This window comes from Alternaria novae-zelandiae (assembly GCF_023758075.1).
Source record: "Alternaria novae-zelandiae strain BMP 2774 chromosome Unknown scaffold_13, whole genome shotgun sequence".
NCBI lineage: Eukaryota > Fungi > Ascomycota > Dothideomycetes > Pleosporales > Pleosporaceae > Alternaria > Alternaria novae-zelandiae.
This window is the reverse complement of record NW_026056973.1, coordinates 154,663-173,329: the sequence shown is the minus strand read 5'-3', so window position 1 is coordinate 173,329 and position 18,667 is coordinate 154,663. Positions and strand designations below refer to the sequence as shown.

The window sequence follows — 18,667 nt, the reverse complement described above, 5'->3', positions numbered from 1 at the left end:
CTGTACGCGCTAAAACGCGCCAGCCAGCCATCGCTCTTTCCGTCACCGAGGAAGGAGCGTTCGCAGTCTTAAACAAGTCCATCATCACACATAGGCAAATCGATTCTCGCACAGTATACTAATTCATTGATTCGTCTATCGTAGACGCGTTACTTCATATATGTCATCCCCAATCATCTTTACCAGCATTCCACCCACGACCTTTGCGGAACAAGATACCTGTTCACTACGAGGGAAAGTTGGGTTCAAGAGATGGATAGCTGGGGCCTCAGTGGGATAGGGAGAACGATCTCAAGCCTTCAACTCGGGGCAGCAGCTGCTTGCCAAAGTTGCAAAATTGTACTCGACGCTCTCATCTCCTATAGCAACGGACGGTTTCCAATCGAAAACATCACAGGGATCACAGTAATATCAGCGGACCGTCCAATAAGTATCTTCTACCAGCAAGCCTCAGACGTAATAAGTGCACGTCTTGAGTTGTTTCGTTTAAAAGGTAAGTCTTGTATGATACTGAATATCGCGTTTCCATCGATAGTAAGAAAACTAAGGGGGCACGAAGTGAGTTTGTGGTGTCTGACACGCATGCAGGCCAAGAAGTACATATCACGCACAATGTCACGCAGAAGGAATTACCCGTACATACGAGAACACTTCCCTCAGAAGACACATCTTCAGACCGAGCTCTTCAGACACTGTACAGCTGGATCGAAACCTGCGTTGAGCATCATGGAGCTTGTGGTGGACGGAAGATCGTCCAACTCCCGAAACGTATAATTGAAATAGATGGCAAGCATGTTTACCTTCGAGAACGCTTGAGTAAGCCAGCGATATACGCCTGTCTGAGTCATTGCTGGGGCTCATCAGGTCCTACCATCAGACTGGATAAGACATCGCACAGTCGCCTAATAGATGGCATAGTAATTGACCAGCTACCAAAAACCTTTTCAGAAGCGGTTCACTTGTGCGCACGGCTTAACATACGCTTCATCTGGATTGACGCCTGCTGTAAGCCTCTCCTTTCTGTAGATGTAGTTTGGGTAACTAAAACTCATATATATATAGGTATTATGCAGGACGATAAAGATGACTGGGAGGAAACAGCTGCGACGATGGCAAATATATATCAGCAAGCTCATCTTACCATTGCAGCTACATGGGCTACCAACAGTGACTTTGGACTGTTCGCACCAGACCGTGAAAGATACAAGGCCCGCAAATTGAGAGATTGCGAGCTCTACGTATGGGAAGAACGAACCGAGTTCCCTCGCCCTTACATACAAAACAATCCAGATGAGTTCCCTGAATCGACCCCTACTTTCAGGGATTTCCCGCTCCTGACTAGAGCTTGGGTGTATCAAGAGCGAATGCTATCGCCACGAATGGTCCATTTTTGCAGAGATCAGGTGAGCCATTAGTGTTTCTTTTTCTCAAAACTCATGGTCTACTGGTCGCGAAACAGAATCGGTATAGTTTCAGTACGAAACTGCACGTAACCCGTAAGATGGGTTGTGGTTCACCTTTAGGAAGTACTCATTGGATCTCTAATGCTTTCCTTAGATCTATTGGCAATGCCCCACCATGTTCATCGCAGAAGACGGATTGAGCTACGATGAGATCTATCCACGCGATACCAAAAGCTTTACGTTTTATGGACTCATGGACGATCCAGTCATCCGCTGGCATGAGATCGTAACCGCGTATTCGGGCTTGGATCTGACGTACAAGAGCGATCGATTACCGGCAATTGCTGCCATTGTTGAACGAGAAATGCGGTTGCGAATACAAGACACATACATCGCTGGTATGTGGTTAAGCAGCCTGCTTACTGATCTTGTCTGGCGTACCACGGGAGGTCCATATTCCTGGCTGTCGCGTTCCCCGTCCTCTGTTCCAACATGGGCATGGCCATCATCACCCGCCCAGGTTGGCTGGGAAAGCGGACTGATGTTGCCATCTCTAAGAATAGTTGATTTGACCTTTACCCGCGTTGGGCCCGCTCAGATTGGCGAAGTCGCGAACGCTAGTATCACTCTGGAGGGCCACACCTGTATGACTCGACTGACGCGAATCCATGAGGGAAAATTCGATTACTTCAGGCCTTTCATGGAAATAGTATCTCCTTCATGCGAGAGCGTTGGTTTATTGAAAGAGTGGCAGATGTCAGCTGACTTCGATTGGACTTGTGGTGAACGGCCTGTCACAATTGGAGACACTTTTACAGTTGTACCGATGATCATTCGCCATAAACCCGAGACACGCTATAACCCCGGGCTGACCCATGCTACGGGGCTTATTCTGCGAGAGGTGTCAGACGAAGCTTTCGAAAGAATGGGAGTCATCGACCTCGAAGTAAAGTGTGGGCCGAAAACCTGCGTTGTAGAACGTGAGAGGATACTCAACGATTTCTTCGAAGCTCTACCCATTCGACAGGTCAAGATTATCTGAAGAGCAGATAACGGGCTGTGTGCATGTTTGGGTCGGCGATATTTCTGCGCTTTCGAACTTCGACGACAAAATCTCACCTGAACAAAGGCTGCGCAATACCTTTCTGCAATCATTACAAGCAGACCGTGTCTGGTGATCACGCGCATCTAGAAGCGTACATCTGCCTTCACCTTTGTATCAGAGAGGATATGGATCCTACGCGCTACCGACCTACCGAGCTTCTTTACGAAATGACGGCTTCTTCGACACTCGTTTAAGCTATCGCTACCCGCCGCTCTACTCCTCAGAACCAATATTGGAACCTATGGAAGAGAATTCCTGTCCTCAGAAGTTATTTTTCCCGGCTGGCTGCAAGTGGCGCGACCTTTGGGTATGGTGTCCTCTCACTCATCTTGCAGTTTGGAGCTGAGAACACAAAATGGTAGCTTGGGTGAAGCACATCACTCTGCTTCACTTTCAGTACAGTGTTGCATGTGACGCTCGCATATCTTGCGCACTCGATTAATTCGATGACGGCGTCCAACTTTTTGAGGTCTTGTGCCTTCACCTCGCTGAGTCATCGTTTACTCTCTGTGTAGACAGCGCAACTTCTCACTGCTAACGGCGCCACCGGCGCGACTTTTACCCGCTCGACGCGTTTACTCAACACCTGGGCACATTTTCATTTTCAAACATTCCAGCGAACCTCCACGCTGCACCGCAAGGCAGTCGCAATCATGGAAGCCACCGCAGGACCGCCCTTGGACATGGAGTGAGCCAGCGCGGTTGTTTCTAGTGAGCCCACTAACAAAGCAATGCAGGAAAAAACCGATCTCACTCGACGAGCTCCTCACAAAACTACACCGTAACGACCCTATCTCGCCCTTTATGGTAACGATCATTGCGAAGCACGCGTCGACTCTCGGTGAAAGCATCTGTGCCGACTACCATACTCTGAACGCCATACTTGTCCGACACGAAGCTACGATACAGAAACGTGGCTCAAAAGGTCTCCTAATCAACGCCGAGATATCTTACTTGAAGCATGGCCCAACATGGCAGAAGTGCATCGCCCAGACTATTTTCACATTCTCGACGAGGGGACTCAGGATCCAAAGAGCGTCAAAGAGGCCTTGATTGTACAGGACAAGCCATTTCTGCCTTCAGAAGCTAAGATGTGGCCCTTCATAAATTTGGAAGATTTATCGAAGCCAAAGTGTCTGCTGATCTTTCTCAATGCTCGTGGTCGAAATGTTCCCTTGGCTTTCGCACCGACCGAGGAACTATTCTGCCCGCTAGCGGCAATGTCGCCATGCGGTACCGAGCCGGAACTTGAGAAGTACATGCTCCAGTTTTCAAGCGACCCAAGTTCTGCGCTATACGGAAAGGTCCGTCCACGCACCAAAGCCTGGGATGAGTACGTTCCTGATAGCAACGGCTATGAACATTGTCCTCGAGTCAGTCTGCAGACTCTTCACATTCAACAGCGGATTCTTCGATTCTTGGTCACTTGCAGCAAGCTTGTCTTGCACGATCACACCGAGGATACGCTGGTTCGATATCCTGCTCTAGACGAGCCGCCATATGCTGACCTCGAACTTCGGGCAGATGTTGGTCATACAACATTCGCCGACGCGCTCGTCAATGCGCCCTACAGGAGCCGAAGGTCTATCGATTTGGCTAGATTGCGTGGATATTTCAAGGCCTCATGTGAAGACGCAAAAGATCACATCTTTGCATTGCGCGAGGACCCTTCTTACTTCGCAGACGTGTTTCTGGACTTATCCGATCACAGTGTCGAGATGACACATAATGAAAAGGGGCAGGTCCATCCGGATCTGGGTAGTACCAAATTCCTTATGAACATAGCACGCCAAATTGTCTTCGAGGCTTACACCATGTTTGCTATCTGGCAAGAGCTATGTGGCATTGTGGATAAGCTAACTGAAGCCTTCCACGAAGGGGCAGGGTCTAATGATCGCTTCATATCTCTCATGAGCGAGCTGGCTTGCAGGACCCAAGACTTTTCAAAGTTCTTGCAGCATGGACTTGCTATATCTGCTGTCAGTGCACCCAACATACGAAAGTTTTTCGTCCGTGGGGATGACTCAGCTACCGATAAAGCGGTTCAATTTTGGTCGTTGAAGAAAGCGAACCTCGATGAATTCAGCATGATCTCATGGTTCATGTACTTCCTCAAGGAACCAGATGATAATCTGAAGGGCACAGCTACATACCATTTACTGGATAAAATGGCCACACTGATGAGAACCAGCAAAGATGCAAAAGCTTTGATGTCGCCTCGGATCTTAAAGCTCTTTGGTCGAGTATTCCTCATCGAAGAGTGCATTATGCAATGCACAGTGTGGTACGATATACGGCAGAGCTACGACTTTGCCAAGGACGTATCACACTCCCACGACGAAGACTTCTTCCGATGGGCTCATCATATGCAACACTGTCAACTTCCAGTTCACACCATCAATCCTTCTCGAGGGAAGTTAGCATACCCTATCCACAAGCCTCGTAATAGGAGCAACGTTCGTACTATGCGTACTGCTGAAGCGAATCTCGATCGATTCTGGGACTGCGTTGACACGTTCTACGAGGAGCATACAGGGGTCTCTCAACACGGAATCATTCGTCAGTGTATCCTAGAAGGAGGACAGATGCAGCGTACGCCACCATGGGAGGAACCTTTGGCTACCATTCCTAAACCAATGGAGCAGCCGGAGTATGTCTACCAACCCTTCTCGAGGATCTTCCACAACAAGGCCATGCAGATCACTGGAGCTTTTGATCGGCTAGCTATCGAAGAGAAGACTAAGCCGAAAACAAAAGGCAGCACAATTATCGCTGTGGTCGATGAGGCTGCCAACCCGGTCCCTGCGGCTAGCGAAGACACATTCCAGCAGACCTTCACCCTAGACAAGCGCGCGTACAGGACAATGAAGGCCTTGTTCCATGTCGCTTTGTCAGACGACGAAGACTTTCCCAAGGCCATCAAGTGGGATGAGTTCAAGCGCGCTATGGTACGCATCGGATTTGCTGCGGAGAAGTTGCAAGGTTCCGCATGGCAGTTCACACCTGGCGAGTCTCTCGATGCCGACCGTGGCATTCATTTCCATGAACCACATCCCGACAGCGACATACCGTACATCATGGCGAGACGATTTGGAAGGAGGCTTGAGCGCGTATATGGCTGGCGCAGTGAGATGTTCAGGCTGTCATGAGTACTGAGCACACCGGTAGAGAGAGAGAGAGGGAAAGATGATGAAAAGAAGTACGCAGTGGCTGCGATGAGAGACAACGGGTGACTGGATGGTCAAAGAATGGTGTGTTCAAGTGTTCCGGGAGCGTTGTCCCACGCATTACGCGTTCTGCTATCTGATGTCGCAAGCGTCTAGTAAATTGCCCGTAGCTAGAATGGACATGACACAGAACGATATGATCGCACCTCCACTTTTTGAGTCTTGCCGAGCATCTCTGACGTTGAAGTTGTAGACACCGTTCTCAACAACGGTGCAACAGACTTTCCGGAGAAACCGCAATTTCGTTCGCGCCCAAACTTATAGCCTCCAGCCAAAGCTCTTCAACATCCGGCTTGCTCTATGCACCACTCGTGTTCTCAACGAGAAGCCGCGAACTACGGGTATGTCAGACCGAAACGTATTCAATCTTGCTCGGAAGGAGAACGTAACTCGCCGCCGAGAGAAAGAGCTCGGTCGCCATATCCTAAGCTAGCAACACCAAGGAAGCATTGCTAAGGTCGAAGGTGCGAAGCACACTGCGGACCGTTCCAATTGCGTATATGGATAAGGGAGATGCTTGCTGAAATAGGTGCAGCAAGCGCCAATGCTCACCGCAGCAAGCGCCAATGCTCACCGGTCCAGGTCCCTTCTATACGTTTACTGCCGCAAGTTCCAAGTCGTATTTCTCACGCCGATCAACCTCCATTGTCCACTCGACCAAAAGAGGCCTCTCGCGCTATCATCCTAGTCTCCCAGGATACATCGCGTCTATAGACACGACACTGCACCTAGCGCTTTTGGTATCTTGTCTCTTCGCCATAGTGAGCGCGACTGGCGAGACGAAAGATGTAGCCTCTGTTGACAAGCGCCATTCAAGTGGCACATTATGTTGCAAGCTCTCTACCTCTGAAACCTGACTGGGAGTTGGCTTTCGGACGTTAGCTTGGCGCTCCAAATCCGAAGGGGGCGTTATGTCTGAGCGACTAGAGTGCGCACGATCTTGGATGACGCGAACAATTTGACTGAGTACTGCGAACTCAATCTTGAGCTTGAAGCTGTAAACAAGTGATTTGAAGGTCGTCTGTATCATGTAAAGGTTCAAGAATTCCGTCGTGAGTAGCGCAATATCCAGTATTAGCAGGAGTATGCTCATTGCGACGAGCTGCCACATCCACTTCCTGGCCTTTCCGTCGAAAATAACGCGCATCAGCTTGCGGGTTTCCCATAGGTAGACGCAGGATATCGAGATCTCCTGTATGGTGAAGAGAGTCATTTGTATTTTCTCCATGACCATGTAGCCGCGGAGGTATCGCTCGGGGTGAGTGGTGAATAACCTTAGATTCAAGACTACGGTCGGCACGCAAAGGCATACTGCTGAAACAATGATGACCCAAAAGATGAATCGCAGAAGCCTGAGGTTCGGCGATATCAGGTGTAGGCGCGAGTACAGAACCATGGATTGTCCGGGTACCATCAATATCCATCCGAGCGTAAGGAGCGTATTGTAAAGGCGAGGGTCATGCGCAACGCTGTTTTGTTTCATCCACGCCCCTGGAGACTCAGTTAGCCATGACCACTGCAACTCTAGAAGCTTAAGCGTACCTGTCGCATACGGCACAATGCTGAGTGTGTTGACTATCAAACTCCAGAAGTATAGACCAGTGTACCGTCTGAATACGACGAAGATAAGGATGATGAGCTCAATCGAGTTGTACCACGCGATGGCTGTGAAAGCTGTCATTGCCCGAGGAAGAACGCGATTAGTGCCGAACACGTCGAAGTTGGCGCCGGTGATGCCGTTGGCATTGGTGACGTTCACCATCTTGTCGAGATTGCTATGTGACTGGAGTTGAAGCTTTGATTAAGTGTTCCACACACTACATTATACTCCGTAGATGATGAGCCCCGACATCTCCACTGGCCGCACGGAGTGTGTATTATTGAAGCCACCGGCGCAATGTAAGCATGTGTAAGCATCGTTGGATCTGGTCTAGCGTCACCGCATACCGCTATTTTTGTGTTACGTGTTGGCCATGTATGGCTGCCAACACCAGATAGGTCAGATAAGGCGAGCAAATCGATATTGTGTATCGGAGTGCTAGATCGTGAAGATGCGGTGCGGTGCTGGCTGACATATCGACGTGGCTGCTGCGTAGAGATGGAGACGAGCACCTGCCGGCCTATGCGGCAGCCCGAAACGCTATGTTTAGCCTCTCAACACCGTTTTACACAGGAAGTCCGACTCCAAAGCTAGACATTAGACAAATCGTTTGAATCCTATACTTCAGAGGTTGTAGGCTTTACGAAGCTATACTGATGATCAACGTGGGGTGGGGCAAAGCATGCTGGAGTAAAGCAGGCAAGACGCGATGGCCAAGGAGTCTACCAAGACTCGCGGACAGTATGAGTACCTTCACATGGAAGCGCGCTTGGTCGTTTATTTGCGTTGTAGGTCGACGTGCACCGCGATGGACGGTGGGATGAGGGTCGCGTCGCGTCGCGTGTCATGGGCGGACACATGATTACTCAGATATGACGTAATACTCTATCCACAACGAAACTCCAACACGTCTCTCCAGCCACAACATCTCAAACATTCCTCACGCGGCGACGCCATCTCCAGGTCCTACGATTCCCTACCGCTCCTCCAACTTGAGAACGTCCGAATAATCAGGTTGACGTAAGCGACGTGACAATGGGCCGCACGCGTCATCTCATAGCACGCTTTGTCAGGCAGCGTGAGAGGAAGGGCATGATGCCGATGGATCACTGTTGAGAGTTTAAGCCCAGATATCTTGATAGAAGTGCTTGAACTCCTAGCTGCCTGGTCATAGTCATCTCTAGGCCACCCATACGCAGTTGTGCGAGCGGAGAAGTTTCTAGCTGTACTGTTCATCTTTACATTTTATCAGACTCGTTACATGTCATTTACGCATCTTGTCTTCAAAGTACATCGCACTTTCTTTTGTATTCCTAATTGTCAGTATATCAGATCAAGAATAGTAGCATGTTTTCTCCCATCCTATAAGCTACAACTCGCGTCGTCACTATCTCTACTACAAGGTTACCGTCCGGTCACCTCAGGGCTGCCTGAAAAGAGTAAAGACGCAATTCTCGAGCGCTGTTTCGCCTGTGGGGTGCGCGATGTATCCCAAGGCTTGACGTCAGAGATATGTCTTTATCTTTCCCTCCCTCTTTGACTTGTTTGAAGCTACCGCGAGCGCTTTTATGGCCGCTTTGGTATCGGGGTTCGCTACTGTCGATGAGAAGTCATAGCTTCGTGTCTCGCACTTCTTGAAAATTCTAGGAGCACTATCTCTGATTGGACTTTGCTGGATCTTTACGCCTGTAATATCCAAATTTGGGTGGTACACGTTCGCACGTTTTGCCATTATGACGCATTCACCTGGAATCGGTCACGCATACAAATCACTGGCTTAATGAAAGTCGGTATTCAGTCGCTGCAGCCTTATAGATCCCTGTCGCACGCAATATCTTGGCCAAAGCGTCGCTCTCACGACCTTTCTAGTCACACTACCCCGCTCCGTCAGTCCACACCGCGAGCCTGACCCAGCTTCTTGCAATACTACTCTCAATTCCTCTGCCAGATACCTCTTTTCCTTTGACTCGCATCTTCCCACAATGGCTACCACAAGCTCCGCCCCCGTCTTCACCCCTGACGGCTCCTTGTCCCCCCAGTTGGTTGAGTATCTGGAGGCTATGGAGGAACGCATTGTTTCTCGCCTACTCGCCGCGCTCCGCCCGACGTATGAGGCTGGCGCGCCGGAGCAGACGCTCGCTAAGATGGTACCGGTCGTCGTTGCTTCAGTCCAGGACGCGATGAGCGCCGCGCAACTACCAACGGACAACAACACCGTGAGATTTGCACCGTTTGATGTGCGGTCACTAGACTAACGCGAAATAGACCTCACCGCAGAGACCTCGCGAGTCTTCTAGCAAGCAGACACATTCCCGCTCTGCCGCTATCACACCGCGACACTCCCAGCAGTACAAGGACGTCACCCAGAACCCAAAATGCACGTTCCAAGAACTGTGTACCGCCTTCAAAGTGTTGAAGCCTCACCAAACCTTTGACGAGTACTATCTGGACGTCGCGAGCAAGAAGCCGCTTCCTTCACTTTCGAAAGCTGAAGAGCACATACTTCTCCATGCACCCCGCGTCGTATCCGTTCTCGATTACGCCAGTAATATTCCTCTACCCGACATCACCAGCGACGAGGAATTCTCCGACGATTCGTCTGACAATTCGTCCGACGATGTGTCTATATTCTCGTCGGTCAGCAGCTGTAGCACATTCACCACAGAGGCGCCAATGTCTCCTGAGTTTGACCAAGCCATTGAAAGAGTAGAAGACTCCACCGAACTACACGACGTTGTCGGTGACGACAACAGCACTCCTGCTGAAGTCAAAGCGCCTATTGATGCAGTCTCGGCAGAGCCATCAACCACTATCGAGCCTACAAGGCCCCCCCAGAGTAACGACGGCGCGATAGATCCGCCCGTTACCGAATACAACAACGAGGACGGCAACGATAACAACGGCACCGTCCACGTTGCCGCCGCCGGTGTACGTGAGAACCAGCCCAACACTCATCAACAGACACACTCGACAGATATCACAGACTGCGATGTCAGTACTAGTGAGCTGTCGATCGTCCTTGGAGCAGCATCGCAAACCGAAGCGATGGAAGTCTGCATCCCAGAACCTGCTCCTTCTCGTCCGGTCGACTCTCAAAACACGCGGCCAGAGTTCAGCCAGACCATGGACGGGATAGAGTCACCACCAGCTCCTCGCGATACTTCCGGTACTGAACAGGACGGTATGGATGATATTCAAGTCACCAGCCGCGTGGATACCGAGGAGCAGAACATGGTCGACGCGCCTCCGCCTGAGAGCACTACTGAATCACGAGCGAGAATCAGGGCCCAGGCAAACACAAGAAACCACTGGTCGAACGGCAAAGCCGAATTTCTACTAGCACTATTTCCTGATCTTCACGTCATTCTGAAACAAGCACATCCACAGATGGTGCAGGAGAAGCAGCAAAATCGAATTCGGGACGAGATTTTCGACCATATCGGCGAAGCAGAGTCTGCGAGAGGGCTGGCCAATGACCTTGACTTCGCCATGAAGAACAGTCTGATGACTAATGCAGAATACAACAGGGTGAAAGAATATGCCCAAAAGGTTGCTAAGAGCAATCATGTTGGCGCCTCCCAGACTGCTGCCAGCAGTATCGCGCAGTCAGCTAGTCTCCCCGCTCCTCCTGAGACTTCGATCAAAGACCAATTCATCGGACTGCTGATCGAGGCGCGCAGAAAGATGATGAACAAGAACGAGCAAAACAAACTCAATTCTGCCTCAGACATGTTTGAAGGCCAGTTTAACATCTCATTTGAGAAATCATCAGACATCGAAGTCATGATGGATTATCTTACCAAACAATCCCGGTTCCAGGCTTGCGACAGCAATGGCAAGCCGATGATAGACGTCGAAAAGACCGTCCAAATTACACAAGCTCGCGTCGAAGACGTGAGTCCCCTTGGAAGCGAAGAGATTATCTGGAGGTGTATGGAAGCTTTGGCCGCTCAGGATCTGAAGGCTGAGAATGAAGCCCTCTCTGATAAGATCAGCTGCGCTATTCGTCAGAGGCATCTTCAGGAACTCTTCGAACGTATCGCAGAAAGGAATTTTGGGTTGTACACCGCGAAGAACATTCAAGGTGGCCTGACCTGGGACGAGATGAAGGATCTTGCGAAGAAGGAGGAGCGCCACTACTTTGAGCTCCACCACTACAATCGGTCGAGGCGGAACAACCTATCAACTTACCGGGAACATATGGATAACAAGATGAAGTATTGGGGCCACAGGGACAACATGAGAAACGAGATTACTCGTCGAAGGGCCGCTCAGAACCAGGCTCTAGGCCAACCCCCTGTCACAGATCCCGTTGGTGGGGTAGACACAACGGCTCCCTTTAAGGGAAAGCGCAGCATTGCTGACATCCCGCACGATGACAATGCGCAAGTCCAGAAGCGGTTGCGAGAAGAGCCCGCTGAGCCTACTGAAGAGCAGGAGCGTGCTGAGATGAGGAAGAGGAGTGCACGAGGGGCCGCTGACTCTGAGAGCAGCGAGCGCGTAAAACGGAGTCGTGATTGAGTCCTTGGGATCAAGGCGGTATCTTTGGACAAATGTCTTTTGTTTAGTCAGCGTTTTTGTTTTCTAGTTCTTTACGCGGAGTTCACTGGGTTAGGAGGTGTCTTCGGGCGAGGAGCTCCTTTCCTAGTCAGCTTCATTCTCTTGCTTCTTATGTGCTTCGTATAGCAAGCACACACATGTCATCATAGTTGTTACTTCCCGTGGAGCATTCTCCCGAGCAGACACTGTGATGGATGAACGTTCGGTTAGAGTTACGCCAGCGAAAGGAAAAGTGTACATTGCCACAACGATGATGTATTGTGATGCACAACGAAAGCTACCCTGTCTTCTAATCCTCCTTATGAGTCCCACTACACTGCAGACATTGTCCAGATGCCTTTGGTATATGCAATGTCTTCTAGTAATACCTCACCTCTCGCCCCTAACTACTCATTGCAGCGAATCGTCACCTGCTTCGGTTCCATTGTCATCTCCATCCGCTCCCGCAAAACCTTGTTCAATTCCAAATCGCATGTGATCGTCGGTTGCATCGTATGCTACCGTGTCCGGAGTCTTCGCGCCTAGCCAAAAACCTCTAACGTGGCAAAAGATGAGCCCACACCTTGTGCGTGGATCAGCGAGCTCTTTGCTAGGGACAGTTTGTGGGTTGTTGATCTGCGCTCCGTGATGGAAACGAGCCGCACGCTCGTAAAAGTCCATCAAGAAGTCGTTGCTGACAGGTACCCGAGGTTGGAACATCCCCATGTTCCTCGATGATCGTCCCGATGCGATGGGGGTATCGAGCGTCCGCACTAACCTCGCCACATCCTCAGCATTATAAACGTCGTTCGGTCCGAGATTATGCTTGCAGTCTTGCGCCATCAAAACCAACAGGAAATATAGGTAAGCTGCTATACGACGCCAAAATCCTTCGACATAGAGCCTTCTCGGGGTATAGTTTGGTTCAAGCATAAGCCATTCCGGATCTGAGATAAGAGTACTTCGCGTAAGCATTAGCTCGTCGCATTGTTGGAGATCGTAAAATAGAGTGTTCGGTTCTGCTCCTCCCACGCTCTCAAAGCTGATTAAGGCGCGCCAAAGTATTGGGTCAGGGATGACGTGGCGAGGAAACACACGTGCCAGTTCTATCATGTCTCGTGAAAGATTTACGAATGGGCGATAGGCGCACTCCCGGTGGGTATGTCCCCAGAATGCAACACACTCGATGTTGTAGGTGTCCAGTTGCAGAGCCAAGGTCGTGCGGTCAAAATGACCGTCCGGTAAACCGAGCCCTTCAAGTAGATATCTAACGAGCCCAGTGATGCGGGGAAGCCACGCGTTCGCACTCAGCTCTCGCTCGTCCGGTCTGAAGGCGTTCACCATTTCTTTCCACAGCTTAACCAGAAACCCATCGGGATCGAAAATGTCGAGTGATCGCAGTATACTACCCCCTAAATGCCAGTTCTGTAAAGCTCGAAATCGAGTTTGTGCCTCAATTACGCTTGGCGACTCCGGCTCGTAATGATCATCAAACTCCCATTCAAGATCAGAGTCAATTTCGGGCTCCGTCTCCGTCGCAAAGAGAATGTCTCTGCACTGTGGACAAGTACCCTCGCTGTCCGACTGTTCCAGCCACGCCTCCAGGCAGATCTTTCCGAACACATGGCCACATTCGCGAATCTGGTACGGCCAATGAGCGACGTCGAACGGTTCTCTGCAGATGCTGCATTCGGCGAGCTCGAGCCCATGGGTGAGGAAGTCGGCGCAATCGCTGAACGTGGCAGGGGCCATTCTTGACGAGTCTGGCGTCGGCGAAGAAATGTGGTTGAGTAGTCGTGCGCGGGTACGCTCGCGCGTGTATCGTAGAAGGCAGATAAAAATTGCGGGAGGGTGGTAAGAGTTGCGAATGCGGGCTCTCTGTGAATGAGCACAATGGTTTGGAGCTGTATTTGTTGTTGTTAGGTCACCGGCGCCGCGTATTGACCGTCACGCGCTTCTTACGACCTGAAAAAGGCCATAGCGTGGATTAGCAAACGAAGCGATGACGTAGAGGGACAATAGTGATTGTTGTAAAGTTGTACTGATTGTAATATTGGAAAATCGAATGCTACTACGCTGGAAATGATGAGAAAAACACAGGTATGTATGATACTGACTGAACGCCATGTATGCTATGCGACCAGCCAATGACGGCGCCGAATGCAAATCGCTCGGATGCATATGTCTAGCTACCAGCGTGGCCTGTAGGACCTTGGGAAGTGTCTGCAAAATGTTAGCGTTATATCCACAACCACTCTTCTCTCGATTACGAAACTCACAATCCATAGTAACAAAAGCGCGGTCGACCTCGTTCAGGCCCTCTAGACAGTACTGCAGGGTCTCCGCAATGTCATGGCACTTCCTCAACGGCGTCTCCTCTTTCATGAGCACATCAATCTCAACACAGACACCATCACCCGCATGGTAGCACTTCAGACTCTTGAAGCCTTCGACGAGGGGCGAGAAGCGGTATGCCATATACATCATCTTGCGCTCCACACGGTCGCTGGCCTGCTCACCGGTCAAACGGGTGACGTTCTCGAAGCAAGTGCAAGCCCAGTCGTAGATGATGAAAAGCGAAAGGCAAGCTGCGCCAAGAGGGTCGAGCCACCAGACGCCGACGTGGCCTCCGATGAGCGGGAACAAGAGGGAGAGCGTGTTGAAGATAACGTCTGATTTTGTCAGTTATTGCATTCCAAGAGGTGAAGGGAATGAGCCTACCAGTCTTGCAGTCTTGGGCCAAAGCCTGTACTTGTGTTGTCTTGACCCTTGCGCATCCTACCCAAATGGTACCCTTGACGACAATTGTAGCGACCATGGCGAAAATAGCAGCTGGTGGCAATTGAGACACACTGTGGTCACCACTTGGCAAGAGCTTCTTGACCGACTCTTGCAAAATCTGGAGGAACGATATGACCATGAGAATGGAGAAGACCAGGATACCGATTGGTTCGAGGCGTCGGCGGCCGATGGGGAACTTCTTTCGCAAACCCTCCACACGCCAGCTTACAAGCTTGTTGGTAGTCCAGATGATGACGGTGCAGAGCAAGTCAAGAGCCGAATCGACGAGGGATGCAATCAAGGAGAGGGAGCTGGACCAGATGGCTGCTACACCCTTGGCCGCGAGGAGAAGGATATTTACGATTACGTTGATCTGTACTCTGTTAGTTTGGGAAGGCATGTTTCAATTTTGGGACCTACATTGATCGCCCATCTCGCATGCTTAGCGGACTTTGCTCGCTTGTTGCGCTCCTCCTCGGGTAGAAATGGTTCCAAATCCTCTCCGCTGTTACCCAATGGTCCCCGGTCTTCTGCCACGCCATCGCCATCGACGTCTCGCGGGTTCATACTATCGACGATGTCGTCGGCGAGTGAGGAAACAACCATGTCGACTTCGGCCCAGTCGTCTAGGCGCTCATTCTGCTCCTCGTAGAAACCGCGTACCTTCTTATTCTTTATAGATTTGAGCTGAGGTTGGATGTTAGCATCTTTCTCAGCAGTTCGATCGTTTGCAACATACGCTCTCGTCACTCTTCCTGTAAATTTCGAGCGCTTCATGGTCGATGTTGTCGATCAACTTCTGTTTCATTTCATTGGCGCGGTTGTCTTTAACGGTTTGTTCGATCGCATCGCGGAATCTACGCTTCGGCTTGACGGGGGTAATCGCTCCATATCCGCTTTCCAGGTCGACGCGCTGGTACTTGCTGAACTGTTCGACATTGTGGCGACGGTTGACATTGCCGTTGCTGTTGTCGTGGCTATTGAGAACGTTGCGTCTGCCTCCAACCATTTTGTATGACTTTCGGGCCTTTTCGGGGCTCTGGGGTATCGTTGTGAATGGGAGTAAGGAAGAGGATGCAAGCAAGGTCTGACAAGAGAGACAAGCATACAAGAGGGAAGACGCGACGCGCTGTCAAACCCTGGCAGCCAAGGTTCCGAGACTTGGAGGGCGCCAATGCGTAATAGCGCTGGAGAGCGCATCATAAATTGGATGCGCCATACTCGATCTGGTGGCGTCCATGCATAAGACGGAGATTCTTGGTGGTGCTTGCTCCAGCTTGCGTCGCAAGGCGATGAAAGGATGGTATGACATCACTCCCCTAGCGTCGCGTGGAGGACGCGACATCTGGATCTCGGCACCTCCGCGTCCGCCTTCATCGCGTTGGGTGCTTGGCAGGTACCACTGCTGCACATCACCCCGCAAAGCGATGCGAGCCGTCTTTTCTTTTGGGTCAGATGCAGCTTTTCCTTCTATTCGAACCGTGGAATTTGCTCTTCGAAAAGGAATATCGATGGAAGCATATCATGAAGCGGTGCATTGACGTCACGTTAAAAACCGGATGGCCATCAACACCAACGCCGTTGAAACACGTTCCGGCCATCGAGTGTGCCGCTTAGCCGGAAGGCCCGAACCATACATTCGGTATACTTACCTGGAACAACACTCCAGGGACAGTAAAAACAACATTCGCTCCATTTGATAGGAAGCTTTATCTCACCTATGAGTTCGAATTCCGGATAAAACCCGTATAGATCTTCCCGGCGCGGACCGACCTCGGCAGCCTTCTTGGGTCACGTGAGACATCCTTCGTCCGCAATGGACCATCGTCGAACGCTCCGGGTCCTGTTGTCTTCTCGTCGTTGCTTTGCGATAACATCGACATGCTACGGCATCGTCTGACAGTGCAGAAGTTGCCCAGACAGCCACAGCCAAGCAGCAATGGAACCGCCGGCCCTTGAGCCGCTTTACATAAGCAAGCCCCGCAAGTAATAGGTGTCCGTATTCTCCGTATTGAGTTTAATAGGAGGGCGAAGCTCGCCAAGTGAAGCCGAGCACTTACGCGGGACGACGAATAAAACCAAACTTGTCTGCCACTACACACCAGGTGTCCTGAGTGTCAGCAACAGCCCAGCATGGCAACATCAACAGCAAACGTCGGCCGCCCAAACAACAATGCGCTACTGGCTCTCATGGCTGTGTTGGCCGCGCTCGGGTTCTATACCATGCGCATCACGACCGCGATGAACGATATTCCTGTGGGCTTTCTAGAAACAGCAGCGTCGGGCGTTTTCCCAAATGGTGTGCCTATCAAAAAGGACTACACGAGCATTCACTTGGTGGACGAAGGTCTGTCTTTCCTGGTGGCTGCCTTTCTATCCGGCCCGATGCGATGGAACGAGCCATATTATTGGCAACAACTCTACTTTCTCATCCAAATCACGGCCCTTGTCACGATCAACAATGTTGAGGCGTACCGGCAGCGAAATCAGAATAGTTGGCTGAAATAGTAAGTCCGCCAATGTGGTATTTGGCGAAACCGGAGGTAGCTGACATTATGCAGCATTTCCATCTGGGCCTTCGTCTATCAGAATGTTGGAGCAGCTTGCATCGTCACTATCTGGTGGCTACTCCTCCATCGCGTCTCGCAGCCCAAAGCGTACTTTGAGAGCGGACGCACTATCCCGTTGCCTTACGCGCGCGTGATCCTACCAGGCGTTTTCCTGTTCTACGTTGTGCCTACGGTCGCATTGTTCCTTCCCGACCAAAGCGCAGATAGGGTGCAAAAGATCCTAGCATTCTGGCAATTCACACCCATCCTTACCGGCATCCCCATGTGGCTCGTCTCCCTCTCCGGTACCTCGACCACCGTTACCGCGAGCAACAGGAATGCCGACGTTCGACATCTCAAAGTCCTCTACGCTCTACTTTTCGTCCTTTGTGTGGCAACTCATTGGTACGCCATCCGTGGCATTTCCCTGTCGACAGACCCCGATGTCACGTACGCCCGCGTCTTCCTACCCAGTACCTATACCTGGAAGAGGAACGCTGATTGGGGTTTGCTGTTCATCTTCCAGTGGGATTGGCTCATCATCGGACTAATGTACATTATCCCGTCGTGGGTCGCGGTGTGCGATGTGCAGCGGATGAGGAACGGAGAAGCCACGCTCGAAAACCTCTTTGAGAGCTTCCTTGTTATTGCGGCCCTGACGGGTGGTGGTGGTCCAGGCGCAACGCTTGCCGCTGTCTGGTTCTGGCGAGAGGCTGCACTGGCGGACATTGAGATTGCATCGGGGGCGAAGAAGGTGCAGTAATTGTGGAAATCGAAAGAAAGTTGCTAGGAGATCAGACGCATTGTCGAGTTTGGATCACTAGTGACGAAGAGCAGAGTGACCATCAAGCCTATAGCTATCAATAATTCGAACCAGTATCCTACTACCTGTATTGTCTATGCCAATATTGGCTGCTATCCATTCGCATAACGTCCTGCGATCTCATCCATAACCCCAACCACCCCTCTTGCCAATCTCATTGTCCTCAACACCAGTGCCTTCTAAGATTGTTCGTCTAAGTTCAGCGCTAACAACGCGGCTTCTGGGTCCTCCGAGGACTCAAACGCTCCCGTTTGCACCAAGTCCCTCCAGCTTTCAACCCTATCAACGATAGCAAGCAACCGTTCGTCTGACACCTGTACATCTGAAGGGGTTACAGGTGCAACGTCTTGTTGCAGCAGGGTGTACAGTTGCTGCAAGAGTGATGGATGCTCGTTCCCGTTGTTGGTATCCTGTACAAACTCACGAACAAGTCCGTTCACAATCTTTGACACATGGCCTTGTGTCTGGGCTACTTGTGTTGTCGACATACGTGGTAAAATATCTTCAAGTAGCACTTGTGCTATCTCTCCAAGCGCAGTCGTGAGTCGGCCTATGATTCGAGAGATATCGTCGGGTGAGAGTGGTGTAGACATCACGCTGGTCGATAACGTGGTACGTGATAGTTGGTGGTGGCCATGAT

General features: G+C 50.9%; 5 protein-coding genes across 5 annotated transcripts; 3 read left to right on the top strand and 2 right to left on the bottom strand.

Moving 5' to 3' along the window:
- Positions 1 to 3,191: 3,191 nt before the first annotated feature.
- J4E88_006562 (uncharacterized protein) lies at positions 3,192 to 5,657 on the top strand (the record flags this gene model as incomplete). Its single annotated transcript, XM_049400187.1, has 3 exons — positions 3,192 to 3,196; positions 3,246 to 3,421; positions 3,502 to 5,657. 3 exons carry the CDS (start codon positions 3,192 to 3,194, stop codon positions 5,655 to 5,657), a joined length of 2,337 nt encoding a protein of 778 aa, XP_049253806.1.
- A 902-nt stretch (positions 5,658 to 6,559) lies between these two features.
- On the bottom strand, positions 6,560 to 7,497 carry J4E88_006561 (uncharacterized protein; the record flags this gene model as incomplete). The annotated part of the gene is made up of 2 exons (XM_049400186.1): positions 6,560 to 6,603; positions 6,660 to 7,497. 2 exons carry the CDS (start codon positions 7,495 to 7,497, stop codon positions 6,560 to 6,562), a joined length of 882 nt encoding a protein of 293 aa, XP_049253805.1.
- A 1,820-nt stretch (positions 7,498 to 9,317) lies between these two features.
- Positions 9,318 to 11,856, top strand: J4E88_006560 (uncharacterized protein; the record flags this gene model as incomplete). Its single annotated transcript, XM_049400185.1, has 2 exons — positions 9,318 to 9,551; positions 9,613 to 11,856. 2 exons carry the CDS (start codon positions 9,318 to 9,320, stop codon positions 11,854 to 11,856), a joined length of 2,478 nt encoding a protein of 825 aa, XP_049253804.1.
- Positions 11,857 to 14,059: 2,203 nt separating this feature from the next.
- On the bottom strand, positions 14,060 to 15,664 carry J4E88_006559 (uncharacterized protein; the record flags this gene model as incomplete). The annotated part of the gene is made up of 5 exons (XM_049400184.1): positions 14,060 to 14,097; positions 14,154 to 14,546; positions 14,596 to 15,028; positions 15,076 to 15,342; positions 15,395 to 15,664. 5 exons carry the CDS (start codon positions 15,662 to 15,664, stop codon positions 14,060 to 14,062), a joined length of 1,401 nt encoding a protein of 466 aa, XP_049253803.1.
- Positions 15,665 to 16,788: 1,124 nt separating this feature from the next.
- Positions 16,789 to 17,967, top strand: J4E88_006558 (uncharacterized protein; the record flags this gene model as incomplete). The annotated part of the gene is made up of 2 exons (XM_049400183.1): positions 16,789 to 17,162; positions 17,217 to 17,967. The coding sequence occupies 2 exons, from the start codon at positions 16,789 to 16,791 to the stop codon at positions 17,965 to 17,967; spliced, it is 1,125 nt and encodes a 374-aa protein (XP_049253802.1).
- Between the last annotated feature and the right edge of the window lie 700 nt (positions 17,968 to 18,667).